Here is a 25734-nt window from a genome sequence, read left to right as displayed (position 1 = left end):
ATATCTCATTACCACATTAATATTTATTTTCCTCATACTAAGTGATGATGAGTACTTTTTTATGTGTCACGTATGAGTCTCTTGGCCATCTGTTTCTCTTCTTCAGAGAAGTGTAAGTTCATTTCTTCTCCCCATTTAATTAATATTTGTTGATTTTTGTTGTTATTGAAATGTATCAGTGCTTTATATATCTTGAATATTAATTTATTCCATTCAGTTGGCTATCTCTTAGTTTTAACTAAAAGACACATTTTATTAGTTATGTAGTATTTTGAATTTGAAGTCCTATTTATTTTTGTTTCTTTTACACTTGCCAAAAGCTATGTAACTATAGAGTGATATATTGCGAAGCTATGTCACTGAAAAAAAAATTGAGGTTCAAATTTCTGTTGATATTTTCTCTGATGTTATATTCTCAAAGTCTTTGATGGCATTTCAATTGACTTCATGTAAGGTATTAGATATGAATCCATTTTCATTTTATTGCATGTAGTTAAACAGTATTTAATTTGTTGAAGAAACTATCTTTACTCCACTTGCTATACCTGGTTCCTTTGTTAAAAAATAATTGATCATAGTTCTAGGGATTTTTCCTGGATTTATTTAATTGAACCCATTTGTCAGGGGGTCAATCCTTATCCTAGTACTATGCTGTTTTGATCCCTGTAGCTTTTATGTATATATCAAGTAAGCTAATATATTACTTCCCAATATTTTATTTCTCATTTTGCTTTGGCTATTCAGTGTTTAAAACTCAGGAGTTTTATGATTCTATACAAACTTTGTTATTGACTGTCTAAATCCTTATTGATACTTGAATTGGGATTTTGTTAAATCTATTTAATAATGTTGATTTGATGGTCATTTGACCTATGGACACTTCCAAATCCAAAATCATGGGTTGTTATTTTATTTTTTAATATATTCTACCATGACTTATCATTTGCATGTTGTGAATAATTCACACTTTTGGGGTTATTATTTTCTTATATTTATAACATCATACCTTCTAAACTATTATACACAGCATGTTAAGGATTTTTTGATTTCTGGGTACTTGGTGTTTTTTTTTAATTGATTTCCCATTTAGCTCATTGTTTGCATATGTAAATATGAAAGATATTTATGAGCTTACTTTGGAGTCAATTACGTTTTTTTGGTGTTTTGGTTTATGGTTTCCAGGAGCTTTTTAGTGAAATATTTAGAGTCTACTGTATATGTCATTCATGTCATCTGCAGTTAATTACAATTCAACTTATTTTCAACTTGGATCCTTCAATTTCTTCGTCTTGTCTGATGCCTGTTGCTAGAACTTTCAGTACTATGGTGAATAGTGGAAACAGAGAACATCCTTGTCTGTGCCTCATCTAAGAAGGAATGTTTTTGGCTTTTCACCATTGAAACTGTTATAGGCTGTGGGTTTGTTATAGAGTCACTTCACTTGTCCTTGTATCAATTGTCCTCCCATTGATCTTTGATTTGCTGGAGTGGGCGCCAGTAATGTCTCCATTTGTCCCAGGGGTGAGCTAGTGTAGCCCAATGATATCTGCTTGCTCCAGGAACAGGAAGAGCCTCAAATCATTCATTCAGGGTTTTGACAAAGAAGTTTGACCATCTCTTGGTGGGTGGCCATGCGGTCTTTTGACATCCTGTGGAATCCAGTCAGCAACTGCTCTAATCCAGTGGTCATCTCTGAATAGAATTACATGTCTGGTCCATCTGATTTCTGATGTCTTGGCAAACAAGACAGCGTTCCTGATTCTTGACTGTCAACGCAGGTCGGAAATCCGGATTCCTTCTTTCACTTTAGTGAGGCGTGATACTCCTAGCATAGCTCTTTCATTCCTCTTTGAGGTACCCGAATAGCGTTCTCATCCTGTTTGCATAGGGCCCAAGTCTCTGAGGTGTACATTAGTGCAGAAAGAACAGTGAAATTGAAAAGATGTGCCCGGATCCAGAGGTCCTTCGTCCTCTTAACCACTTCTTCGATGCTCTTGTTCCACGCCTGTCCTTCACCAACTACAAGACCAAGATGACTGCCCTCCCACATCCTGATGGATCTATCACATCTTCCAGAAGGGCAATGGAGAGCATTATTCACAACTTCTACTCGGATCTCTTTGACAGCCATGGCCACCTGCCCACATACCAAATTCCGCAGGATGGATATGTCATTCCCAACATCCTCCCTTCTAAAATCCAACACGCCATTTCGTTGGTAAAAACCCGTACAGCACCTGGTCCAGACAAGGTCAGACCCGAACACCTGAAGAATCTGCCGCCAGTATTCATCAATACACTGGCTCAGCTCTTCACACACTACCTGTCTGAATGCAAAGTTCCGTCCCAGTGGAAAACCAGCAGGACTGTTCTGTTGTACAAGAAGGGAGATATACAAAAACATTGGCAACTATCGCCCAATCTGTCTGCTGTCTGTCCTCTACAAGTTGTTCACTCATGTCCTGAATAGAATAGGCAGAAAACTAGATGAAGGACAACCATGCGAGCAAGCTGGGTTCAGAAAAGGATTCAGTACGATCGACCATATCCACACAGTGACCAAACTCATTGAAGTTTTGTGAGATTTCAAGATGCCACTCTGTCTAAAGTTCATCAACTTAAAGAAGGCCTTTGATTCCGTTAAGACTGAAGTGATACTATGCAGCTGTTAGGAGAGATGAAGTCATGAAATTTGCTTATAAATAGATAAACATGGAGAATATCATGCTAAGTTAAATGAGTCAGAAAGCTTTCATGATTGGCATGAAAGCTTGTAACTATCTCAGGGTGATTCAATAAAATTTAAAAAATTAAAAAAGAAATAAAAGACTGAAGCGGTCATCGAAGCCCTAGCCAGGCAGGGCGTTCAAACTCAGTATATTAAATCCTCTGCGAGCTGTATTACGGATTCACCCCCAGGATCTTACCATTCTACAGGGAAGTGATTGTTGATGTAAACAATCAACAAGAGAGGGGTTCGGCAGGACAATACCGTTTCACCGAAACTCTTCAGTGCCACCCTCAAGAACGTCATGCAACAACTGGAATGGGAAGGAGTGGGAGTGAAGATAGATGGTCGGCAACTACACCACCTCCACTTCACTGATAACATCGTTCTCATAAATGCCAAACATTAGCCAAGCAGCACAAATGCTGGCCGAATTTGGACACGAGTGTGGAATGGTCAGACTGCAGCTGAACCTCAAGAAGACGATGCTCATGAAAAACGAAGTAGTCCCTGATGCTCCATTTGCTCTCAATGGAACAAACATCTCCAAATGCAGCAGCTATGTGTACCTGGGTTGATAACTCAAAATGAGGAACGACTTGGCAACAGAACTCTGCAGGAGAAAGAGAGCAGCATGGAACGCCTTCAGGAGTGTTGAAGAAGTGGGGCCCCTCATCAATATGAGAAAAGATAAAAATTATATGGACATATAAATTAATGCAGCAAATGCTTTCAATGAGAACCAATATGTACTCATGATAAAAACCCTCAATAAAATAAGGGTGGGAGGAACCTTCCTCAAAATAGTAATGGTAATCTATACCACCCATCCCAACTGGTTCCCCCAGCCATCATTTTCTTAGTGATCCCTTCTCTATTCCATCTGCCTCCTCCCCTCTGCTTGTGAAGCAGTCTTCCAGCTATGGGGCAGTCCTCCTGGCCCTTGTATCTGCTGTCCTTGGGTGTCAGCCTCATGTGATGTTATTCTATACTCCAGAAATGAGTGAAGTCCTTCTATGCCTGTCCCTCTCTTTCTGAATCATTTCACTTAGCATGATACTCTCCATGTCTATCCATTTATAAGCAAATTTCATGATTTCATCTCTCCTAACAGCTGCATAGTATCTCATTGTGTAGATGTACCAAAGTTTCTTTAACTGGTCATCTATTTTAGGACATTCGGGTTGTTTCCAGATTTTGGCTATTGTGAACAGTGCTGCAATGAATATATAGGTGCAGATGTCATTTCTACTGTGCTCTTTTGCATCCTCGGGATATATTCCCAGAAGTGGTATTGTGGGGTCATATGGAAGCTCAATTTCTAGTGTTTGAAGGACTGTTCATTTTGTTTTCCAAAAAGGCTGGACTGGTTGGCATTCCCACCAACAATGAAAGAGCGTCCCTTTTTCCCCACATCCACACCAGCACTGGTTGCTTTTGTTCTTTTGAATGTGTGCCAGTCTCTGTGGTGTGAGATGATATCTCATTATTGTTTTGATTTGCATCTCTCTGATGACTAGCGATGTGGAGCATTTTTTCATGTGCATTTTGGCCATTTGTATTGCTTTTTTGAGGAAATTTCTGTTCATTTCTTCTCCCCATTTTTTGATGGGGTTGGAGGTATTTTTCTTATAGAATTCTACAAGTGTGTTTTATATCTTGGATATTAATCCCTTATCAGATGGGTATTGGGTAAATATTCTATCCCATTCTGTAGGCTCTTTCTGTATTTTGGTCACTGTTTCTTTTGAAGTACAGAAGCTTCTTAGTTTGGTGTAGTCCCATTTGTTTATGCTTGCTTCCACTTTCATGGTCAGTGCTGTTTAATCCTTAAAGATGCTTTTAGCTTCAATGTCATGGAGAGTTCTGCCTACATTTTCTTCTATGTACCTTATAGATTCATGTCTAATATTGAGGTCTTTAATCCACTTTGATGTGACTTTTGTGCCTGGCATTAGACAGAGATCAGAGTTCACTTTATTGTAGGTAGCTATCCAGTTTTCTCAGCACCACTTGTGTTTTTCTTTAAATTACAGAGCTTGTTAATGATGCAATGTGAAGATCATGCCCCTACTCAAAATTTATCTGAATTAATAAACCTTATTAAAAGCTAGAAGAATTTGTTTCTTTACTGACATTGAAAAGTGACTGGACAGAAATCATGCATTTACAAATGCTTATCTAAAATTCAAAGTATTGTGTTAGATGCTTTACATTTCACCTCATTTAATTCTCACAGCATTTTGAGTCTTTGAAAGTCTAAGCAAACTCAAGGAGACAAAGTAGAAAATGGCAAAGTTGAGATTCGGAGGATAACATTTCGAGTGCAATATTTTTGTTCCTTTTCGTGTCAATGCACATTTCTATTCAGGGATTGTCAGATAACAATTTTGAGTACTATTTTGTCCTCTAAAATGAGACTATATGCTTAGATAAGAGCCTTAGTGAGTTGTAAATATTCCACATAAATTTAATGAGTATTCCTCAGGACATATTTGATTGAATATGTCTGTGAATTTATAATATCCTGTAATTATAATTAGTAGTATTATAATTAGTGGAAAAATAAACAAAGAATGTTTACTTTTTTATTCCTAAGCATATTATCACCCAATTTTATTCATAGTATTTTACCAAGGACTAGTTTTATAAGTAAATATACTTAGGAAATAATGAGTTAACTTAAATCAGTTACTTACTATAGAATTTCCATTTGAAATATGTTTTTTGTTGTTAAATGTTAGAACAGTAATATATTGGGTAAAATGATTCCCAGAGTTTATTGACCCCTGAACACTTCTTGTGGGGGCAAAACACATGTAAGTCTAGCATTCTATTATGTCCGAGAGCCTCAAACTAGTGTATTTAATGAAGACTACAGAAATTCTGACGTACTGTATATAAAAGAGGTGGCAGGTTGCTCTCTCTGCATCTGACCTTTTCCTTAGGACTGAACATCTTAGGGGTCATTTTGAATAAAATAAAATTTCATTATACTAATTTGAAGATGAACTCTTGTTATTCAGGTCACCAAAAGTGCTGGAGGTTACTCGCAGTAAGCTAGTGGAAAGGACAGTCTTCCTTCGAGGTCCAGAGTGAACAGGAGATGTAGTAGTTTTGTTGGCACTTATTACCTGAAAAAGAAAACTTGGATGGAGATACCTAATATGTGGGCTCAATGCTAAGTGTCTTTTTCAACGATTCTCCAGGAAAAAAATATATGCAATTAAGAGGATTTTGACTCCAAACCTTATGTAATTGTCCAAATTCTAGATCTGATCAGGGCTGTTATATTCTAAAATGCTTAGATAGCAACTCAAAAAATATCTGTATTCTCATCACTTCTGTGAATCACACTTTAAAGTGTTAAAAATCACTGATTTTACTCACCAGAGAATTCTGCTCTTTAAAATATATTCCTGCATGTAAATACAAACAGAACTGTGCATGGCTACTTCTGATATTTTAAAGTATGGAAATTAATTTATATGTGTGAATTGCAAAATAACTCAGATTAAGTTATTCCTCTAAGACACAGAGATGAGAGTTTTCTTTTTTATTATAAAGGACAAAAAATACAACACCCCATTCAAGTGCTTAATTAGTATTATGCATTGTGAAATGCTTAAATTAATTTCAGAGACGTCAATGATTGAATATTGTGTACAAAGTACTGTGATGCACAAGATGAATTGCACAGAGCAGGTGGGTATGGATAGTATCTGCCAGCTCCTCTTCCAAGAAGTCTCAATTGAATAAATTAATCTATAAATTGTATAGAATGGTGAGATCCTGGTGGTGAACTTGTAGTAGAGCTCACGGAGGATCTGATGTACTGAGTTTGAAAGCACGGTTTAGCTAGGGCATCAATGACTGCTTCAGTCTCAACAGAATCAAAGGACTTCTTTAAATCAATGAACATTAGACAGAGCAGCATCTTGAACTCTCGTAAAACCTCAATGAGCGGGCCGGAGCGATAGTACAGCGGGTAGGGCGTTTGCCTTGCACGTGGCCGACCCAAGTTCGATCCCCGGCATCCCATATGGTCCCCCAAGCACCGCCAGGAGTAATTCCTGAGTGCAAAGCCAGGAGTAACCCCTGAGCATCGCTGGGTGTGACCCAAAAAGCAAAAAAAAAAATAAAAATAAAAAAAAAACCTCAATGAGCTCGGTCACCGTGTGGATGTGGTCAGTCATGCTGAATCCTTTTTGGAATCTGACTTGCTCACATGGTTATCCTTCATCTAGTTTTCTGCCAATCAATTTCAGGATGATTTGAATGAATAACTTGTAGATGATGGACAACAGGCAGATTGGCCAACGTGGATGTCTCTGTTTTTGTATAACAGAATGGTTCTGCTGGTTTTCCATTGGGACGAAACCTTGCGTTGAGCCAGGTAGCATGTGAAGAGCCAAGCCAGTACTGGTGGCAGATTCTTCAGGTATTTGTGTCTGACCTTGTCTGGACCAGGTGTTATACTCGTCTTTACTGTCAAAATGGCATGTCGGATTTCAGAAGGGAGAAAACTGGGAATGACATATCCATCCTGCGGAATTTGGTATGTGGGCAGGTGGACGTGGCTATTGAAGAGATCCAAGTACAAGTCATGGATAATATTCTTCATTGCCCTTCTGGAAGATGTAATAGATCCATCAGGACGTTGGAGGGCAGTCATCTTGGTCTTGTAGTTGGTGAAGGAAAGGTGAACGTTGTGAATACTTTCCCTGGCTTCTGCCACATTAGCCAACAATGCTCCTCTTCTCTTTTTGAGGTCTTCCTTTATTGCTTCTCTGCACAGCTTTGTGAGCTCAGATACTAGCTTGTGATTGCCTGAGGCTCATGCCAAACCATGTTGGCAAATGTGCTCAAGAGTTTCCAAAGACAGGCGTCTATTTTATGGCTTTCTCACTCTTGGCATTCCTCACACAGTCATGGAGGTGGTGAACCAGCCGATTGTATTCCTCATCAATGTTGTCAACGATGAGGTTCGGCAGGGTAATACCATTTCAACGAAACTCTTCATTGCCACCCTCGAGAACATAATATGGTGACTGGAATGGAAAGGAATGGAAGTGAAGATAGCCAGTTGGCAACTACACCATCTCCATGATTCACTGATGACATCATTCTTATAACACCAAAGATTAGCCAAGTGACACAAATGCTGACCAACTTCGACCATGAGTGTGGAAAGATCAGACTGTGCTGAATCTCATGAAGACAGTGTTCATGAGAAACTGATTAGTTCTTGATGGTCCATTTGCCCTCAATGGAACAAACATCTCTTAATGCAACAGTTATGTGTACCTAGGTGGAGAACTCAACATTACGAGCGTCTTGGCACCAGAGCTGCGGAGGAGGAAGAGAGCGGCGTGCAATGCCTTCAAGAGCTTCAAAGAAGTGGTTAGGAGGATGAAGAAACTCTAGCTCTGGGCACATCTTTGGGACTCCACCATTCTTCCTGCACTAACATATGCCTCAGAGATCTGGGCCCTATGAAAACAGGATGAGAACAATATTTGGATCTTCCAAAGAGGAATTGAAAGAGCTATTCTTGGAATATCACATTTCACTCAAGTGAGAGAAGGAATCCGGATTTCGAACTTCTGTTAACTATTGAGAATCAGGGACACTGTCTCGTTTGCTAAGGTGTTGAAAATCAGATGAGCCGGACATGTAAGGTGATTTGGAGACGATCGCTGGACTAGAGCTGTTACCAATGGGACGTCAAAAGAATGTGTGGCAGCCCACCTATGGGATAGTCAGAGTTCTTTGTCAAGATCCTGAATGAATGGTTTGATGCGTCTGGAGCAAGCAGACGCCAGTGGGCTACACTAGCACACAAGAGGGACAAATGGAGATGTTACTAGTGCCTGCTTGAGCAAATCCATGAGCAACGGGATAACAAGTGATGCAAGTGATAAATTGTATAAATTGGTATATTGATAATATATTTAAATATGGGGAATCAGGAAAAAAACAACAATTCAATTGCATGCTCAGACACACAACTAGAAATTGATAGGAATGGTAGTTGAATCCAGGTCTTATACACTCAGGTATTAAGTTTTCAACACTAATCGCTTTCTATTTCTTTCTTTCTTTTTTTTTTTTTGCTATTTTGGGTCACACCTAGTGATGCACAAGTGTTACTCGTGGCTCATGCACTAACCTGGATCATGCACTCAGGAATTGAGCACTGGCGATGCTCAAGGGAGCATATGGGATGCTAGAAATTGAACTCTAGTCAGCTGCGTGCAAGGCAAATGCCTTACCCGCTGTGCTATCTTTCTAGCCCCTTCCCACCAACCATTTTCTAACCGATCTTCATTTTCAACTGATTCTGAGAGTGAAGACTTTTGTTGGAAGAAACAATTTATTAAAAATGTGTCCTTGCTTTGATATTATTATCCTGTTTTATAGCAATATTGAATACAACAATTACAGAAAGTGGTAACTTAGTTTATACTATACTATGTTTCACTTTTATCAAAAATTAATATTTTACCTTTATTTTCCTGATATAAATTAACAAGAATGTTAGGTCATGATATTTGTACTGTTTTGGTTCATTTTATTAAACTTTTCTCCACATACAAATTTGATGCCATCTCTAGATCTTAGATTAAAATTTTTTTTAATCATACAATGCTATTTTATATTGTTGAAAATCCATTCACTAGAGCAACTTGATATTGACCTTGCTTGTGGCATTAGCTGATAACTATCAGCTTATTTATAACTTAGAATCCTTTCAAATTCCTCAGTGTGCATCACCGCCCACATTTTTCTTTGCTTTCTGGAACACTCAAAGGATATCCAACTCACGAGTTTTTCAAATGTTAGTCACTAAGGTATCAAATTCTGTCCCATGCGAGTCCCTTTTAGGAGACAAATACTGTTTTCTTAAAAGCCTCCAACTTGGCCTAAAATAAAGGAGAACTCAATCCATCTCTTCATCATCCCCACCCTCCACACACTCAATACCACCTATTATATCCAGAAAAATCTATCTTCCCAGTGAAAGGATTAATGATAATACTGAACATACAAGCTATTAAAATAGAAGAAAACACAGTTTTTCATAATTTTGGATACAATACCAGAATTTTTTAAGTGTATATATTATAAAATGTTTTATAAGTGTTCTTTCATACTATTGAGGAGAGTATTTCCTTTATTATGTGAATAATAAGTGAAAATTAATTTGTGTGCTGTGATTTTCTAATGCCTATATTTAAAGTTCTAGGTAAATACAATAACCTAAATATATCAATGGTATATGTAATTTATTAAAATATGAAATTAAACAATATCTATAGATAAAGGTGAGTTCATGTTTATGGAACATGTAATGAGGTAAAGTTATCTAGAAAAAGAATCACATATAAATATTGAATTAAATATAAGTATAATATAGCAATAGAATAAATTTATGAATTGGTAAATTTAATAACCACCTTTTGTCTATTAAAATAATAAAAATATATTCACTGCAGATATTAACACAATAAATCATATTTTATATTATTACCCTAACTTATTTAAAACATATTATTTAAAAATCTTCAGCTTGACTATAAGTTATATATCGACAGAAATTTTATGCTATTAATTTAAGTACATTCCTGCCAATTAAAGAACTCTATATTATCTAAGTAACTGATAACATTTTAAATATGTGAATAAATTTGAAAAGGTACTAATTTGAAGAACCAACCACTACCATGCTCCAGGCCACATTCTGGACCACATGACACATCATAAACACTTTCTACTCATTTTCCATAATTACCACACCATATTTGAAGGGGTTCAAATATAGTGCGAACCATAGGAACACCTATATGGGTGATTAGAGGCCACCCTAGAAGCCTCCATCCCTCTTGGAGAGATCGGCAGGCTATGGAGAGTATCCCTCCCACACAGCAGAGCCTGACAAGCTATACATGGCATATTCAATATGCCAAAGTTAGTAACAAAAATGGGCCTCATTCCCCTGACCCTGAAAGAGCCCCAATATGGCAGCATTACGAAGGATGAACAAGGAGAGGCTGATAAAATCTCAGGGCCAAACGAGGCTGCCAAAATGAAGAAAGACTAAAATGACTGTCTGTACTTTCAATGTACATACACTGGCATTTGAAGCATCCATCAAGGACTTGATGGTGCAAGCACAGAAGATCAAGGACGACATCATTAGTCTGACCGAGACAAGAAGGCATCAATCACATCACGCCATTTTCGACACTGGAGAAGAACTGTTCCTCGGAACATGTGACAATAGAGGCGTCATTGGTATGGGTGTCTTTGTTAACACGAACTTGGCCATGAGCATTGATTCCTTCGAATGCCTAACAACCCGAATCGGACGATTACGCTTGAATAGATGTGGCTCATTGCCTGCAGTTTCTATTTTTATTGTCTACACACCAACATCCAACTATGATGAAGAAGAAATTGAGAAGTTATACATGGAGCTGAAGAAGTTCTATGAAGAAGACCACACGTTCTACAAGATCATTGTCGGTGATTTTAATGCCAAGATAGAACTGAGGAGGTCGCCCGAAGAACTCCACATTGGGACCCACGGCCTAGAATGGGATGATCAGGGTGAGAGACTGTCTAAGTTCATCATGTCGAGTAAGACCATCCATGTTAACTCACAGTTCCAGAAGGCCGAATCTAAATGTTGGACATGGGAGTCTCCCGGTGGACAGTTCCACAACGAATTTGACCACATCATATTCAATCAACATCTTTGCCTGACTGATGTTGCTGTTGTCCCAAAATTCCAAACGGGATCGGACCACTGTCTCCTTTATGCAAAATTCTTCTTCAGGGAGCGGGGAGAAAGAGCTGCAAAGTTTAAGAAGAGAACTCCCAGAATGACCACCAATTGAGAGCTCTATGGCACTATTATGGCAACAGAGGAAGATGCCATCATTGACAACATCGATGAGAAATATGATCGACTGGTTCAGCACCTCCATGACTGTGTGAAGAATGCCGAGTGTGGGAAAGCCACAAATAAATGTCTGTCTTTGGAAACTCTCGAACTCATCTCAGTCAATCACAAGCTAACATTCGAGCTCACAGAGCTGTGCAGAAAAGCAATAAAGGAAGACCTCAAAGAGAGAAGAGCAGCAGTGTTGGCCGATGCAGCAGAAGCCAGGATAAGTATTCACAATGCCCGCCTGTCCTTTGCCAGCTATAAGACCAAGATGACTGCCTTCTGACATCCTGATGGATCTATCAAATCTTCCAGAAGGGCAATGGAGAAGATTATCCATAACTTCTAATTGGATCTCCTTGACAGTCATGTCCACCTGCCCTCATACCAAATTCTGCAGCATGGATATGTTGTTCCCAAAGTTCTCCCTTCCCAAATCCGACACCCCATTTTGTTGGTAAAAACGCATACAGCACCCGGTCCAGACAAGGTCAGACCTGAACACCTGAAGAATCTTCTGCCAGTACTCATCAATATATTGGCTTGGCTCTTCAAACACTACCTGGCTCCATGCAAGGTTCCATCCCAGTGGAAAACCAGCAGGACCGTTCTGTTATACAAAAAGGGAGACATCCAGGACATCAGCAACTATCGCCCAATCTGCCTGTTGCCCATCGTCTACAAGGTGTTCACTTGATTCATCCTGAATAGAATAGGCAGAACACTAGATGAAAGACAACCATGCAAGCTAACCAGTTCCAAAAAGGATTCAGCATGATTAACCATATCCACATGGTGACCAAGTTCATTGAAGTTTCGCGAGAGTTCAAGATGCCAGTCTGTCTAATGTTCATCGATTTAAAGAAGTCCTTTGAATCTGCTGAGACTAAAGTGGTCATCAAAATCCTAGTCAAAAAAAGGGCATTCAAACTCAATACATCAGGATCCTCTGTGAGCTGTATTACGGATTCACCACCAGGATCTCACCGTTCTACAAGGAAGGGATCATTGACTTAAAGAGAAAGGCTCGGCAGGGTGATACCATTTCACTGAAACTCTTCAGTGCCACCCTCCAGAACATCATGCAAGGACTGAAATGGGAAGAATTGGGAGTGAAGTTCGACATTTGGCAACTACACCACCTCTGCTTTACTGATGACATCATTCTAATAATACCAAGCATTATTCAAGCGGTGCAAATGCTGGCTGACTTCAACCGTGAGCATGGAATGGTTGGACTGCAGCTGAATCTCAACAAGACAATGTTCATGAGAAACAATCTAGTTTCTGATGTTCCATTTGCTCTCAATGGAATCTTGTCCTTAGATTGTTTAGGGAGAAACACAACTTGATATTCAATAAGAAAATACTGCAAATAATTGCTGAAGTCATAACTCAATCTTTCTTCAATGTTAATTACACCTGCAATTAGTGAGTATGAGACTTTTTTAATCTCACTGTGAGATTGTATTCCATCTGCAAGAAGAAAATGCTAACTTGAGAGCAGAGTAATCTGAGTGTTAGATACTAGAGTTTAGAATGAAGCAGATTATATGTGAACTTAATGTACAAGTAGAGCCACATAGAGTTTAGCAAAGAAAGCTACAGAGTCAGTGAACAATTAAATGCTATTTTAAGGTTGTTATAGTTCAACATTGAGCCTGTCTCATTTGCCAAGGCATCGAAAATCAGATGGTCTGGACATGTAACACAATTCAGAGATGACCACTGGACTAGAGCTGTTACTGACTGAATTCCACGGGACGTCAAAAGAATGCGTGGCTGTCCACCTACGAGATGGCCAGACTTCTTCATCAAGACCTTGGATGAATGATTTGAGGCTTTTCGTGTTCCTGGACCAAGCATATATCATTGGGCTACACTAGCATGCCCAGGGACGAATGGAGAAATTACTGGTGCTTGCTCAAACAAATCCAAGATCAACGGGGTGACAAGTGGTATAAGTGATTTTTCAAGCCACTCACTGTGTTTCCTACTGCTTTCTTTATCATTTGCTACATAAGTGACTTGCTTTCTTTTGATTTGTTATCTCCCTTTTAATCTACTCATAATAGACTTTCTTTAATCTCAACATGCATTCACAAGTGTTTCCAGGGACATAATTTTATTTAATTATTTTTATTTTAACACTAATTATTCAATCAATTGCATTTGTTTACTGTCATATATATTTTTTCATCCCAAGTGCTAACCATTACATAGTAAAACCTACACTACGATATTTTTTCAGAGATATAATTGCATCCCTGTGAAATAATTTGAGAGCCATAGTTTTCTCCAATTGTTTACTCAATATATTTACCCAATAGCTACTACTATTTAAAACTCAATACATATGATTGAGTTTTACAAAATACATAATTAGTTAAATTATGAGTTTTGCATAATACATAATTAGTTAAATTATGTCAAGACAAAATTTGTCAAGTTTCGAAGCTGTCTTACTGAAATAAACTCTTAATCCTCTTTACATCTCAAAATTCATCTCCGAATGTCTAACGTATTGCTTTCTCTTAGTTTCCATGAATATTTGTCTAGCCGAAGACACTATCATTTTATATCTAAAATATTCAAGTGACTTTAATATGATATCATGTTTTAGGTTAGTATCATTCCCCTCTTTAAGAAAGTTTATCTTTTCAATGCATTAACAAACATCTTTGCTCAAAAATGTGATTATTCTCAATGTTTTAATAATAATGTACAAAACATTGCCTTAATTTTAAAGGTTGATCATTTGTCCATCATTAACCTTTAAAAATGTTTTGAACTTACTATTTTTACTTCTCACTAATACCAAATAAACTCTGCCTGACCCAATGTTGATCTATCACTTGTATGACTTGTCACCCCTCTGTTCATTGATTCATTCATCAGGGTTTTGACAAAGAAGTCTGGCCATCTCATAGGTGGATGGCCACACATTCTTTTGAAGTCCCGTGGAATCCAGTCAGTAACAGCTCTAGTCCAGTGGTCATCTCTGAATCACGTTACATGTCCAGACCATCTGATTTTTGATGCCTTGGCAAATGAGACAGGCTCAATGTTGAACTATAACAACCTTAAAATAGAATTTAATTGTTCACTGACTCTGTAGCTTTCTTTGCTAAACTCTATGTGGCTCTATATTCTTGTTCATTAAGTTCACATATAATCTGCTTCATTCTAAATTCTAGTATCTAACACTCAGATTACTATGCTCTTTAGTTAGCATTTTCTTCTTAAATATGGAACACAATCTTACAGTGAGGTTAAAAGAGTCTCATACTCACTAATCGCAGGTGCAATTAACATTGAAGAAAGACTGAGTTATGACTTCAGCAATTATTTGCAGTATTTTCTTATTTAATATCAAGTTGCATTTCCTTCCTAAACAATCTGAGGACAAGGTTTACAGAAACTATTCAGAAGGGCATTTTTTAATCCTTCCATACAACTTGTTAAAGTTTCTGCTAAAAATTTCACCTCTCTGGAATCATCTGTGTAGTAAATCTACTTTTTCAGTCTGTTTCTACTATTTTTTTTTGCAAAATGTTTGGGTTATATTTGAAGCTGACTGTAGCATCCTTTTTTTTTTATTTTACGATAGAACTTCCATTTTGTTTAGATCTTCACTGAGTTGTTGAAATTGAAAACCACCACCAACTTCAAACCTAGATTGTGAAAGGCACCATTTGTTTAGGCAAGCAGTCATGGAATAAGCATGTGATTAAACTGGCTTTTCTATAATATTCCAGCCAACTGTGGTTTTTCCATAGCCAGCCCTCCCTTTTGCCCTCCCTCTGTTAACAACTGTCAGCATCCCTGCAGTTCAAAACTAAAGTCTTCATATAGGATATCTTCATATATTTGGAAATGCTGAAAATATGTTTTAAAAAGTCAATTTTGAGTGGCATCACATGCTGGGGGAAAAGGCAGAAGAGATAGAGAAGGGAACACCAAATAGAGAATTTTGGGAGGACCCACTCAGGTTGAAAGCTGCATACCAAAAGTAGACTATAGACCGAACATGATGGCTACTCAATACCTCTGTTGCAAACTACAACACCCAACATGAGAAAGAACAAAAAGGAATGCCGTGCCACAGAGGAAGGGCCAGGGCGGGGTGGTGGGGTTTGAGGTGGGGGTGGTGGGAGGGATACTGGGAACATTGGTGGGGGAGAATGGGCACTGGTGGAGAGATGGATGTAAACTAAATGCAAACATGAAAGTTCATAAGTTTGTAACTGTACCTCACAGTGATTCACTAATAAAAAATTTTTTAAAAATTAAAAAAAAAATTTTAAAAGTCAGTTTTGAGAGGGGAAATCTTTTAAAACATGCCACCTGGTCTTTATCATTTTTCCCCCTTAGAGGGTACTATTACTCAGAGGCTGAGAGCCACTCCTAGAAATATTTGTCCCACTTTTGTCACCAGATAGTTCAGTGCTAGAGCTAGCGATATGATTGATGCTATTAGGGCTTTGCAGTGCTGAAGACTACCAAGGTCACACCTAGCATTGTTTTCTGACCAACAAGACATCACAGAAAGGTGTTCAGGGAGCCATGCAGTGCTGAGAATTCATCTCAGGGTTTCACACATATGAAGCCTGTCATCCAGTTCTCTGATCTTTCTCTGATACCACAATGTCTTCAGATGTTGATATATGCAGTAGTTTAGAGAAAAATAGTCCAGATGAGTATATAATTTTATGAAGGTAATCACTATTTTCTTTAGAGTGTTCAAGCATATAATAATGACTTAGAAACACATTGTTTCCTGATTATTGTTGATTTGTTGATCCAAAAATATTTACTAGATACCTTTAATTGCCAAGAACTGTGAGAGAGACTGAGAACACAAACAGAATCAGAATATATCAGCCTTTGCTCCTGGTTTCTATCCATCATGCAATTTATTTATGTTTTCATAGTTCTAAATTACTCTTGCGATTCTGTCTCTAACATTTCCAAATTAGATAATGAGATAAAAGGTGTGCTTGTGTTTCTTATTTGGTAGAAAAATGAAAAACAGAAGAGTAATGTTTCCAAACTCTGTTTACTTGTGTAGAACAATAGTAACTGATGTGTTTTGAGAGCAAAATTTGGATTATACTGTTTTAATATCATTTAATGAGTAAAATTATTTTATGTGCAAGTTAAGGGAACAAACAATAAACCCCACTTAATATTTAAGATCAGAATTTTTACATCCATGTGAGTCTTGACTTTATGTTTTTTATTTTATTTTTATGTTGTTTAAAAGTCCAAGGGCTGGAGCCATACCACAGTGGTAGGGCGTTCGCCTTGCATGTGGCCAACCCATGTTCGATTCCTCCGACCCTCTTGGAGAGCCCAGCAAGCTACCTAGAGTAACTCGCCCTCATGGCAGAGCCTGGCAAGCTACCTGTGGCATATTCAATATGCCAAAAACAGTAACAATATGTCTCACAATGGAGAAATTACTGGTGCCTGCTTGAGCAAATCCATGAACAACAGGATGACAGTGACAGTGACAGTGATAAAAGTCCAAATAAGTAAGAAAATAAATTACTCATTAGGTATGCATTTATCTAAGTTATTTATTTAAACAAAAACATATAATTTCAACCTAGGTTCTAATTGTTCTAGTGACTATGTGTTTCCCTGAAGACAATAAAGCAATTAAGTCAGAGAGAGTATAACAGATAAAGTTCTTGCCTTGCATGTCGCTGATCTGCGTTCGATACCAGCTATGACAGGAGCACTGATGGTTGTTGCTCAAAAAAAAAAAAAAAATTGGGAGTCTTAGAAAGTTTGCCTTTAAGTTATTACCATAAAAAAATGAATCATTATACTATAGTAAAGAAGGACAATCAAGGTAAAATAAACCCAATTATAAAAATAAGTAATTTAAATCAGATATTTACCATAATATCAAGAGAGTCTCTTGCCGGCACGCCTGGCTGTCTTCCCCGGGGCTCCTTAGAGGGGATAGGCTCCAGCTTCCCTCCCCACCCCTAGCAGAGCTTCCAGTGGCTGAAGTCCAGTGGAACCTAGCTACAGCCATGCTCAAAATCCCTCTCCAAACGTTCGGACAGGCCTCATGCATGAAAGTACCAGCAGAGGAACCCAGGTGTGTGTAATCCCATCAAAGGCCAACATCCAGAGAGAGACTTAAAATCGAGCTCCCAGAAGCGATATCTTGTAGCCTACTTCTTTCTCTGGGAGAAACTGGCAAGCTTCTGAGAGTTTCCTGCCCACATGGGACAGCCTTGCAAGCTTCCCATGGTGTATTCATATGCTAAATCCAGTAATAAGCTGGATCTCATTCCCCTGACCCTGAAAGAGCCTCCAGTGTGACATCCTTGGGAGGGCTGAGTTGAGAGAGACTTCTAAGATCTCAGGGAAAGGATGAATGGAGAGGATACTGAGCCTGCTCGAGAAATTGACGATTAACGGGGATTTTGTGATTCGTGATTTACCATAATAATATATATTTAATTACATTAAATATATATTTATTTAACGTAATTATATTATTATATAATTATATTTTATATTATATAATATAAATAATAAAATATATTTAATAATATAAATATATACTGTAATATATATTTCCAAGCATACAAATACGGCTCAACGGTTGAGTCCTGCGTGGGCAACATATTTGATCATTATAGTCATTAATTTTAAAAAGTTGCAGTAGGTGGTAGAATATAATCTGGAGTGGAGCAGTCTCTGCATGAAGCAGATCAAGGCCCATCTCATACAGATGTAGAAATTGAACACCAAACCATCTTATGAGAGCTGCATCACCTTATTTTCTTAGTTGCATGGCAGGAGGCTTTTTCTTAATCTAAAAGGAATAAACTCTCCAATTACCTAGCTACAGATATTTTTTAGAGCAAACTGACATGTTCTGTATCTCATTAATAACTTTCTATTAAAAAAGGTTCTTGGTCTCTCTCCTCTCCGGGAGAAGGTGTGGTGTCCGACATTTTGTGGGTCCTTTGAGCAGGTATGAACTTTTGGGGCGGAAAAAAAAATGTGCTTTGAACTTGAAACAGCCGTGGGAGGGGCAGTCTCAGCCCGGGCCGGAGCTCGGCTCCGGCCGAGTTTCGACCCGGGTGGCCATGCCTTTGCACAGCCGGTGGATGTGGAACGAGCAGGAACCAGAGACAGCTTTAGGATTAGGGGTTCCAGCAAGTGCTTGCAACCATGTATGGTGACTGTGAACTAAGCTTTTGCTACATGCTGTTCCAGGAAGGGAAATGATTCATTTTCCAACTTAAATCTCCGTGGAGTTAATTACTATAATACAGAAATTGTAAATCACGTGGCCCCTACCGAGGCCACGCGACTTTTAATTTCTTCATTCTCATCAATGGAAAACTTATTATCAAATATTTCCTTGTCAATAGAGCTGTATTCTTGGGGGATAAATTCCAACAAAAATAGTGAGTCTGTTTTGAAACTCCAACAACAATAGTGAGTTGTGTGTTGAAATCTGGAATGTAATCAAGGTAAAGAGAAAAGGAAGTGAAATTATCAGTCACGCACGGGGGGGGGGGGCTGGGGGGGTGAGGGGTGGGATGTATACTGGGTTTTTTTGTTTTTGTTTTTGTTTGTTTTTGTTTTTATTGGTGGTGGAATATGGGCACTGGTGAAGGGATGGGTGTTTGAGCATTGTATAACTGAGATATAAGCCTGAGAACTTTGTAATTTTCCACTTGGTGATTCAATAAAATAAATTTAAAAAAAATAAAAAAGGTTCTTGCTTTTAATCTACTGGCCTTCAGTTCTCATTTCTAAATAGTTCAATTCTAATTTCTAAAGTGTTTAATACTTGATAATTATCATTAGAACTCATTCTCTCCATACAAGTAGATAAAACCATGAGAGAAAATATACATTACCCTCTCAATAGTTTGACATTTTCCATTCAGTTATTCTTTTCCTATCAATGTTTAATTTTCTCCAAATAATATAGAAAATGACTAATTGCATGTGTAAAAAATATAGGTAGAGTTTGACTTTTAATTAAAACACCACAGTGTTTGTTTAATCAAAATTATCTACAACGATTTTAACATTATTTTTTTCTGGAGATTAAGGAGCTTAAGGGGCTATTTTAGCAGACGCCAAATGATTATTTATTTCTAAATCAAACTATATATTGCTCTGATTTTTAAGTTAAAACCTGCTTAGATTCTAGCACAAAATACATTGCTTGATGAGATGAAGATTTTTCTGAGATGAAAAAGTCTAACTAAATTATTCTACCCATTGTAAATGATACTGCTAGCTTATTTAGATTTTTAACCTCTAGCAATAACAGATTATTTTGATAAATTATTCATACTTCTGCATTGTGCAACTTTTGCAATTTGCATATCTGGCAGCAAGTAGGCCCTCCTTTCAGACTTCGGTCCCCTTGGTCAGACAGGATGGCCGAAGGCTGCTTCATGATTAATTTCATCTCAATAGGGTAATTATCATACTGAAATGAAGCAATGCCCCTGAAATATGTTTTCCTAGAGCTATAAATATAACAAGCTCAGTTTAAGAGCTTTTAGAATATAATAACTTTTAGCTTAAATGCTATTTTCTATTTGTGGAATATCTAGTTCTAAAAATAAAGGCTCTCAAAAGAACAGAAATAATTTTGAATTAAATTTAGCAGCTCATTGGATTACTAAATAATATATAATTAGTTTCTACTTATTTATATAAAGGGATGTACACATTTGAGGGATCAAGATAGTTCAATGTTGTTGGTTTAAAGTTTATCTGGCAAATCAATTAAGTTTAGTTTCTTTACTGATTTGTGAGCAGTCATTAAACTTTTCTATAGTTTTTCTACTTAAGTATAATTTTTGAAATGCCCTCTAGCCTTCTGTAATTGCTAAGAAATATCTTTAAAAATATTTAATTCTTTTTGTAAAATTAATAAATCAAGATTGGTTAATAGTTTGAATCCTAAAGACAGGTTTAGTTCATATTATGTTCTTAAACAGAATCCTTACATTTACAAATTTATTCTAAATTCATTTGAAACTGATATTCTCCAGAATTATCAAATGTAATCATTCACAATATATCCTAGTGAAAATCAAGTTCTGAAATATAACATCAAACACATTCTACATAATGCATAATTATTGTAAAAGTGAAAAAGGGAGTTTAGTTTTGTGTCTTTTTTTTAATTACAAAAAGCTTTGTGTTTTTTTAAAAAATAAATTTGATTCCTAAGGTTTATGTCATTTTTCCAACTGACCAATGGGGTATTTTGCCACTTCTGCAATTAGATTCTTACAATTCCTTATGTGTATATTGAGGATAATTTCACCAGAATTTTGCTAGGTGTTAGGATTATGAAGTTGAACAAATAAGTCAGTTATCTCAGGAAGTTTATAGAGTCACATCAAAGTATATTTGCATAAGTAAATAATTAAAATATGATTATGCGGTGAAATAGAAATATGTACTGCTGAGGACAATTGGCCAGGCGCTGAGAAATGATACAAATGAAAATTGTGTCCTAAGAGTCTGTTACCTACTTTCCCACCTGCTGCTACTCATTCTGCCCCTGTCAGATAGTTCCTCTCTTTGATGGATAAACATTTGCCTTAAACTGGGGGGTATCTTTCTAATTTATTTTGCTGTTGTTAGCTTAAGTAAAGGGACATAGAAAAATTTAGGAATTACTATCTTTTAAAGAACAAATGATTTATCCAACTTACTTAAAAACAAAAGCATAAATGAAATGTGATTGATTTTTAAAGAACAGTTGTTCAGAAATTATTTCCATGGAACTATGATTCATTACAATGTTATGATTCCTTTTGTGCATTAGCCATCATCTCACAGAATAGTTGCCCAGTTGCTGATAAAGTTATGTAAAACTTATGTATGAAAACTCAATTGATTTACTTACACTTTGCACTAAGAGAAGGCAGTTTATAAAACTATTTATAATTATAAATACGTTTATAGATGACAAATCATGATATTGAGCTAATAAACTAATCAAATTGCAAAAACCAATACATTGAATTTCAGATTCTTTATTTTGCAAATCAGGCTGTTCAGACATGAAATTTGCAGAGACTGAAACTTTCTTTAGCTGATTTATCACAATTTGTAAATATAGCCTGTTTCAAGAATTCTGGAATACTAACTTCATCCTGCTAAAACATCCCTTACTCTATTACATAGGCAGTTTGATTTAGACCCCCTCCTTTCTCTAATTATAAAATCCTTCTTTTTAGTTTCAGAATTATTATAATCTTTTCCTGAATTTCCTTGCTTTGTTTGTATTTACCCCTCCTTTTTGGGTAGCGAATACCTTTCACCTGAGAGCAGTACCTTTAGTATTTCAGGGTCAATGAGTGGGTTTATTTCTGAGGAAGAGGGGATATTGGGAAAACCTAGGTAGATCAGCAGGAAGATTCCATTTACTTTGAGCTCACTCATGTACTTATAGTGAGTGTTACAGGACAAGATTCGGATGGAGCACAGAAAGATCTCCATTGGAAGATGTAAAGGACATAATCTGAAGCCCAAAATAGGGGGAAACAGCTGGTGAATAAAACAAAGGGAGAGCTAATGAAGTCCTAAGAAAAGTTTTCCATAATTCATAACAGTGTGTAACTGGTGATCTAAAGAATCTTAAATAAGCAGGATATGAATAGGTGAATGATCTAAAAGGACCTCTGGTGGCTACATTAGGAAGCAGATACTAATATTGAAGAGTAGTGCTGTATCCCTGATACATACATATAGTTCTAAAACAAAATCAATAACAGATTCCATAAAGAGAAAAAAGGGAAAGAGAAGAAAAAAATGAGTCAAAATTCTAAAGATTTTACTGTAACTTTACATTTTTTTTTCTTTTCAATGGGGGACTGGTCTATTTCTCTGATGTGTAGAGATCCTTAAGTAGTAAATATCTGAGTTATATAAAGTATATCTGGTAATCTTTTAGGTGTATTCTTCAAGCAGCTACCCTTTTCACTATTCTATTATTTACTTAGTACCGAATAAATGCTAATCATTCAGGTATATCAGGTTAGAAAAATACTTCATTGTATCACTGTCACTGTCATCACTGTCATTCCGTTGTTCGTGGATTTACTCGAGCGGGCACCAGTAACGTCTCTATTACATTCAGCCCCGAGATTTTAGCAGCCTTTCTTTACTCATCTCTCCCAACAATTGGAGGCTCTTTCAGGGTCAGGGGAATGAGATCCATCGTTACTGTTTTGGCATATCTAATAAGCCACAGGTAGCTTGCCAGGCTTTGCTGTGTGGGAGAAAAATACTTAGAGTAATATATTACCTTAAATATGCCTAGTATCTTAGTATAAATTTTGACTAAAAACTGAAATGGTAAATTCTAAGTGTGAGAAAGATAGGCCTAATATAAGAGTTGATGTGAAAATTTCCTCCAGAAAGAAAAATATTACTAAAAAGAGGTCATAAATTGGATGACCAATTTATGACCAAAATTATGACCAAATATTGGTCATAAATTTGGTCATACCTTTGACCAAATATTTCTTGCCTGAAGAAATAAATATAGGAATGCTGGAAAATATATGCAAATCAACTGACATTTCTTCTATAGTAGAGTAAAATCAAGACAACATTTTTACAATAATGATTATGATAAATGTATATATCTCACCAGTAATAGAAAAAGCATGAAATTACATCCACTTTTATTTAGCAAAGAAAAAATCATGGAATATTTGCTTATAGTTCTTTCCTGAGTTATTTTGGTGCAATCTTTCATTTTAAAATTCTAGTTGGAACTAAAGTATCCACCATTGATAATAATTTAATATAATAAGGAATATGTTTGTTTTTCACATCTACATTCACACTACTGTAGTACATATATTCCATAGGGCTATACAAATATTAGCTGAAAGAATCAAGTATCAAAAACAAGTGACCAAATAATCCCACAATGTTACACGATAATTTAATTATTAAGACTTAGTAAAGATAACATGTTAAATTGAAATAAATTATTGTATTTTTAAACCTTTATTTTAGTAATGATTTTCTAAAATATTTAGTAAATTAGTTCCTATGCTATTTGGTTTTTATGCTAAATGGTTTTCATGCTAACTAAATAATATATTTATGTTATCTTACGGTTTTTGTATCCCATTTCTTTACAGAGAAAATTCCAAACAGAGAAAACAAATGTAAACACACAGAATGCCTAATATAAAACAAAGGATCTAAATGAAACTGGTTATTTAAAAAAAAAAAAACACATTGCCTAGATAATAAAAAAAAGTGATAAAGTGATAGGCACAGCGTCAGTACAGAGAATGGCATCTGAAGTCAAAGTCTGATTAAAAATGATGGCTGTGCCTATATTCTCCCACCTGTCAGTCACTGACTTTCAACAAGCCAGCTTTTTATATTTAAACATTTCATACGTCACAGAAGTCCTATAACGCAGAAATATTTGTAAACCATTCTTGCAGTTTTAAATTCAAGTAGAAAGAAATGTACTGTTAATGGTCAGTCAACAGAGAAAAAAATTTCATAAATCCTTATCAGAATTTCTATTTGGTTCAGTTACTGGACATGGTCTCAGTAAACCTAAGTTGAGGACTCCTTTTAATATGCATATTTTATGTATATTTTAAGCAGAAGTATTAAGAGTCAAATACTTTTGTAAAAAAATGAGTTTTGTCTCTGAAAAAATATTTATCAGGGTAATTTTTTTTTCTTCTAGATCTTGGGAAAGTTGCTGAAACCAAACAAGGGACTCTAAAAGCTACACCAGGTAAGCAAATGAGCACTTCAAAAGAATAAGATAGCAGCTAGAACAACAGGGAATCTGTTTATTGGAGAATAGCACCATCTTCTGGGTCACCACAGAAAATCATGCTGCTGCATTAGGACTCAAATTTTAGATGCTTTTTTGGTAACTGGAGAAAACATGACCAGAGTCATACCGGATTAGTAGAGGAGGCACAGAAGAACCAAAATATTACTAGTTAAGTTTTAGTCATTTGGCTTTCAAAAATAAAACAGCACTAGACTGACATATAGATAGGTTACAGAGAGGTAAAGTTACACAACGGATACCCACATTTCTCACTATTTTCAACTGTATCTCATATAATTTATTGTATGAGAAAGGCCAGACAAAATTACTTTATCTTGAAACCAAAACTTTAAAAATAATGTTCCAGATATTACTGTGAATATCTGGATGGACTGTGAATGAAGTGTCTGAATAAAATCTGTCTCAACACTAACTTGTATTTTGCAACATCAAAATGAATTCATTTTTAGAGACCAGAAAAATAGTGATTCTTCGAGTTATAGTTTTGGAAAAGTGCTTATGTAAAATACTTTCCATATAAAGCTCTTTTAATTGCTTTATGAAATAAAGTTTTGAGAAACATATTCTGAACTTTGTTTCCAAATCAACAGGATGAAATATGCTATGTTATATGATCTTTATTCTCAAACTATGAGTAGCAATAGGGAAAAAGCATAAGTTAGAAATTATATCAAGCCTTTGAGCCTGATGAACAGGATAACATGATTGTCATAACAAGTGCCAGGGGGAAGAATTACATTTCAAGAAGAAATGTCAAGTCAGTTACAAGTTTACATTAAACAGATGAAAAGTCAACAAGCATTTTTTTCTTTGTTTTTTTATTTTTTTAACTTTTATTTTAGGCACCACGATTTACAATACTGTTAAGGGTAGGTTTTCATGCATAACGCATTCAACACCAAACTCTTCACTCCACTTCCCAATGCCATTGTTCTAGTGTATTCCCATTTCCACCCCATCCTTGGCCCCCAAACCCAGGCAGTTATAGGCTTCCTACTAAAGATCTGTTCTCAGTTTCTGCTGCCATTGAGTATTTGTTGTTTACTTATAAGTTTTTATAATACCCCAGATATGAGGAGGATCATTGTCTGACTGACCTTCTTCTGCTACTCAGCATGATTTTCTCCAGATCCATCCATGTGGCAGCAAATTGCCTGATTTTATCTTTTCTTACAAATGAGTAGCATCAGT

At 36.4% G+C, this 25734-nt stretch overlaps 1 protein-coding gene across 10 annotated transcripts in view; it reads left to right on the top strand.

Annotated features, from left to right (window-relative positions):
* Nucleotides 1–25734, top strand: part of TRDN (triadin) — a 417254-nt gene that overhangs the window by 246085 nt on the left and 145435 nt on the right. For all 10 annotated transcript variants that reach the window (XM_055136162.1, XM_055136157.1, XM_055136159.1 and 7 more), the window contains one exon: nt 24427–24477. In XM_055136162.1, coding sequence (XP_054992137.1) covers nt 24427–24477 — 51 coding nt within the window. The remainder of the gene's footprint in view (nt 1–24426; nt 24478–25734) is intronic.

This window comes from Sorex araneus, chromosome 4 (assembly GCF_027595985.1).
Source record: "Sorex araneus isolate mSorAra2 chromosome 4, mSorAra2.pri, whole genome shotgun sequence".
NCBI lineage: Eukaryota > Metazoa > Chordata > Mammalia > Eulipotyphla > Soricidae > Sorex > Sorex araneus.
Note: the sequence above shows the minus strand (reverse complement) of the source record. Positions and strands in the feature narration are given on the sequence as shown.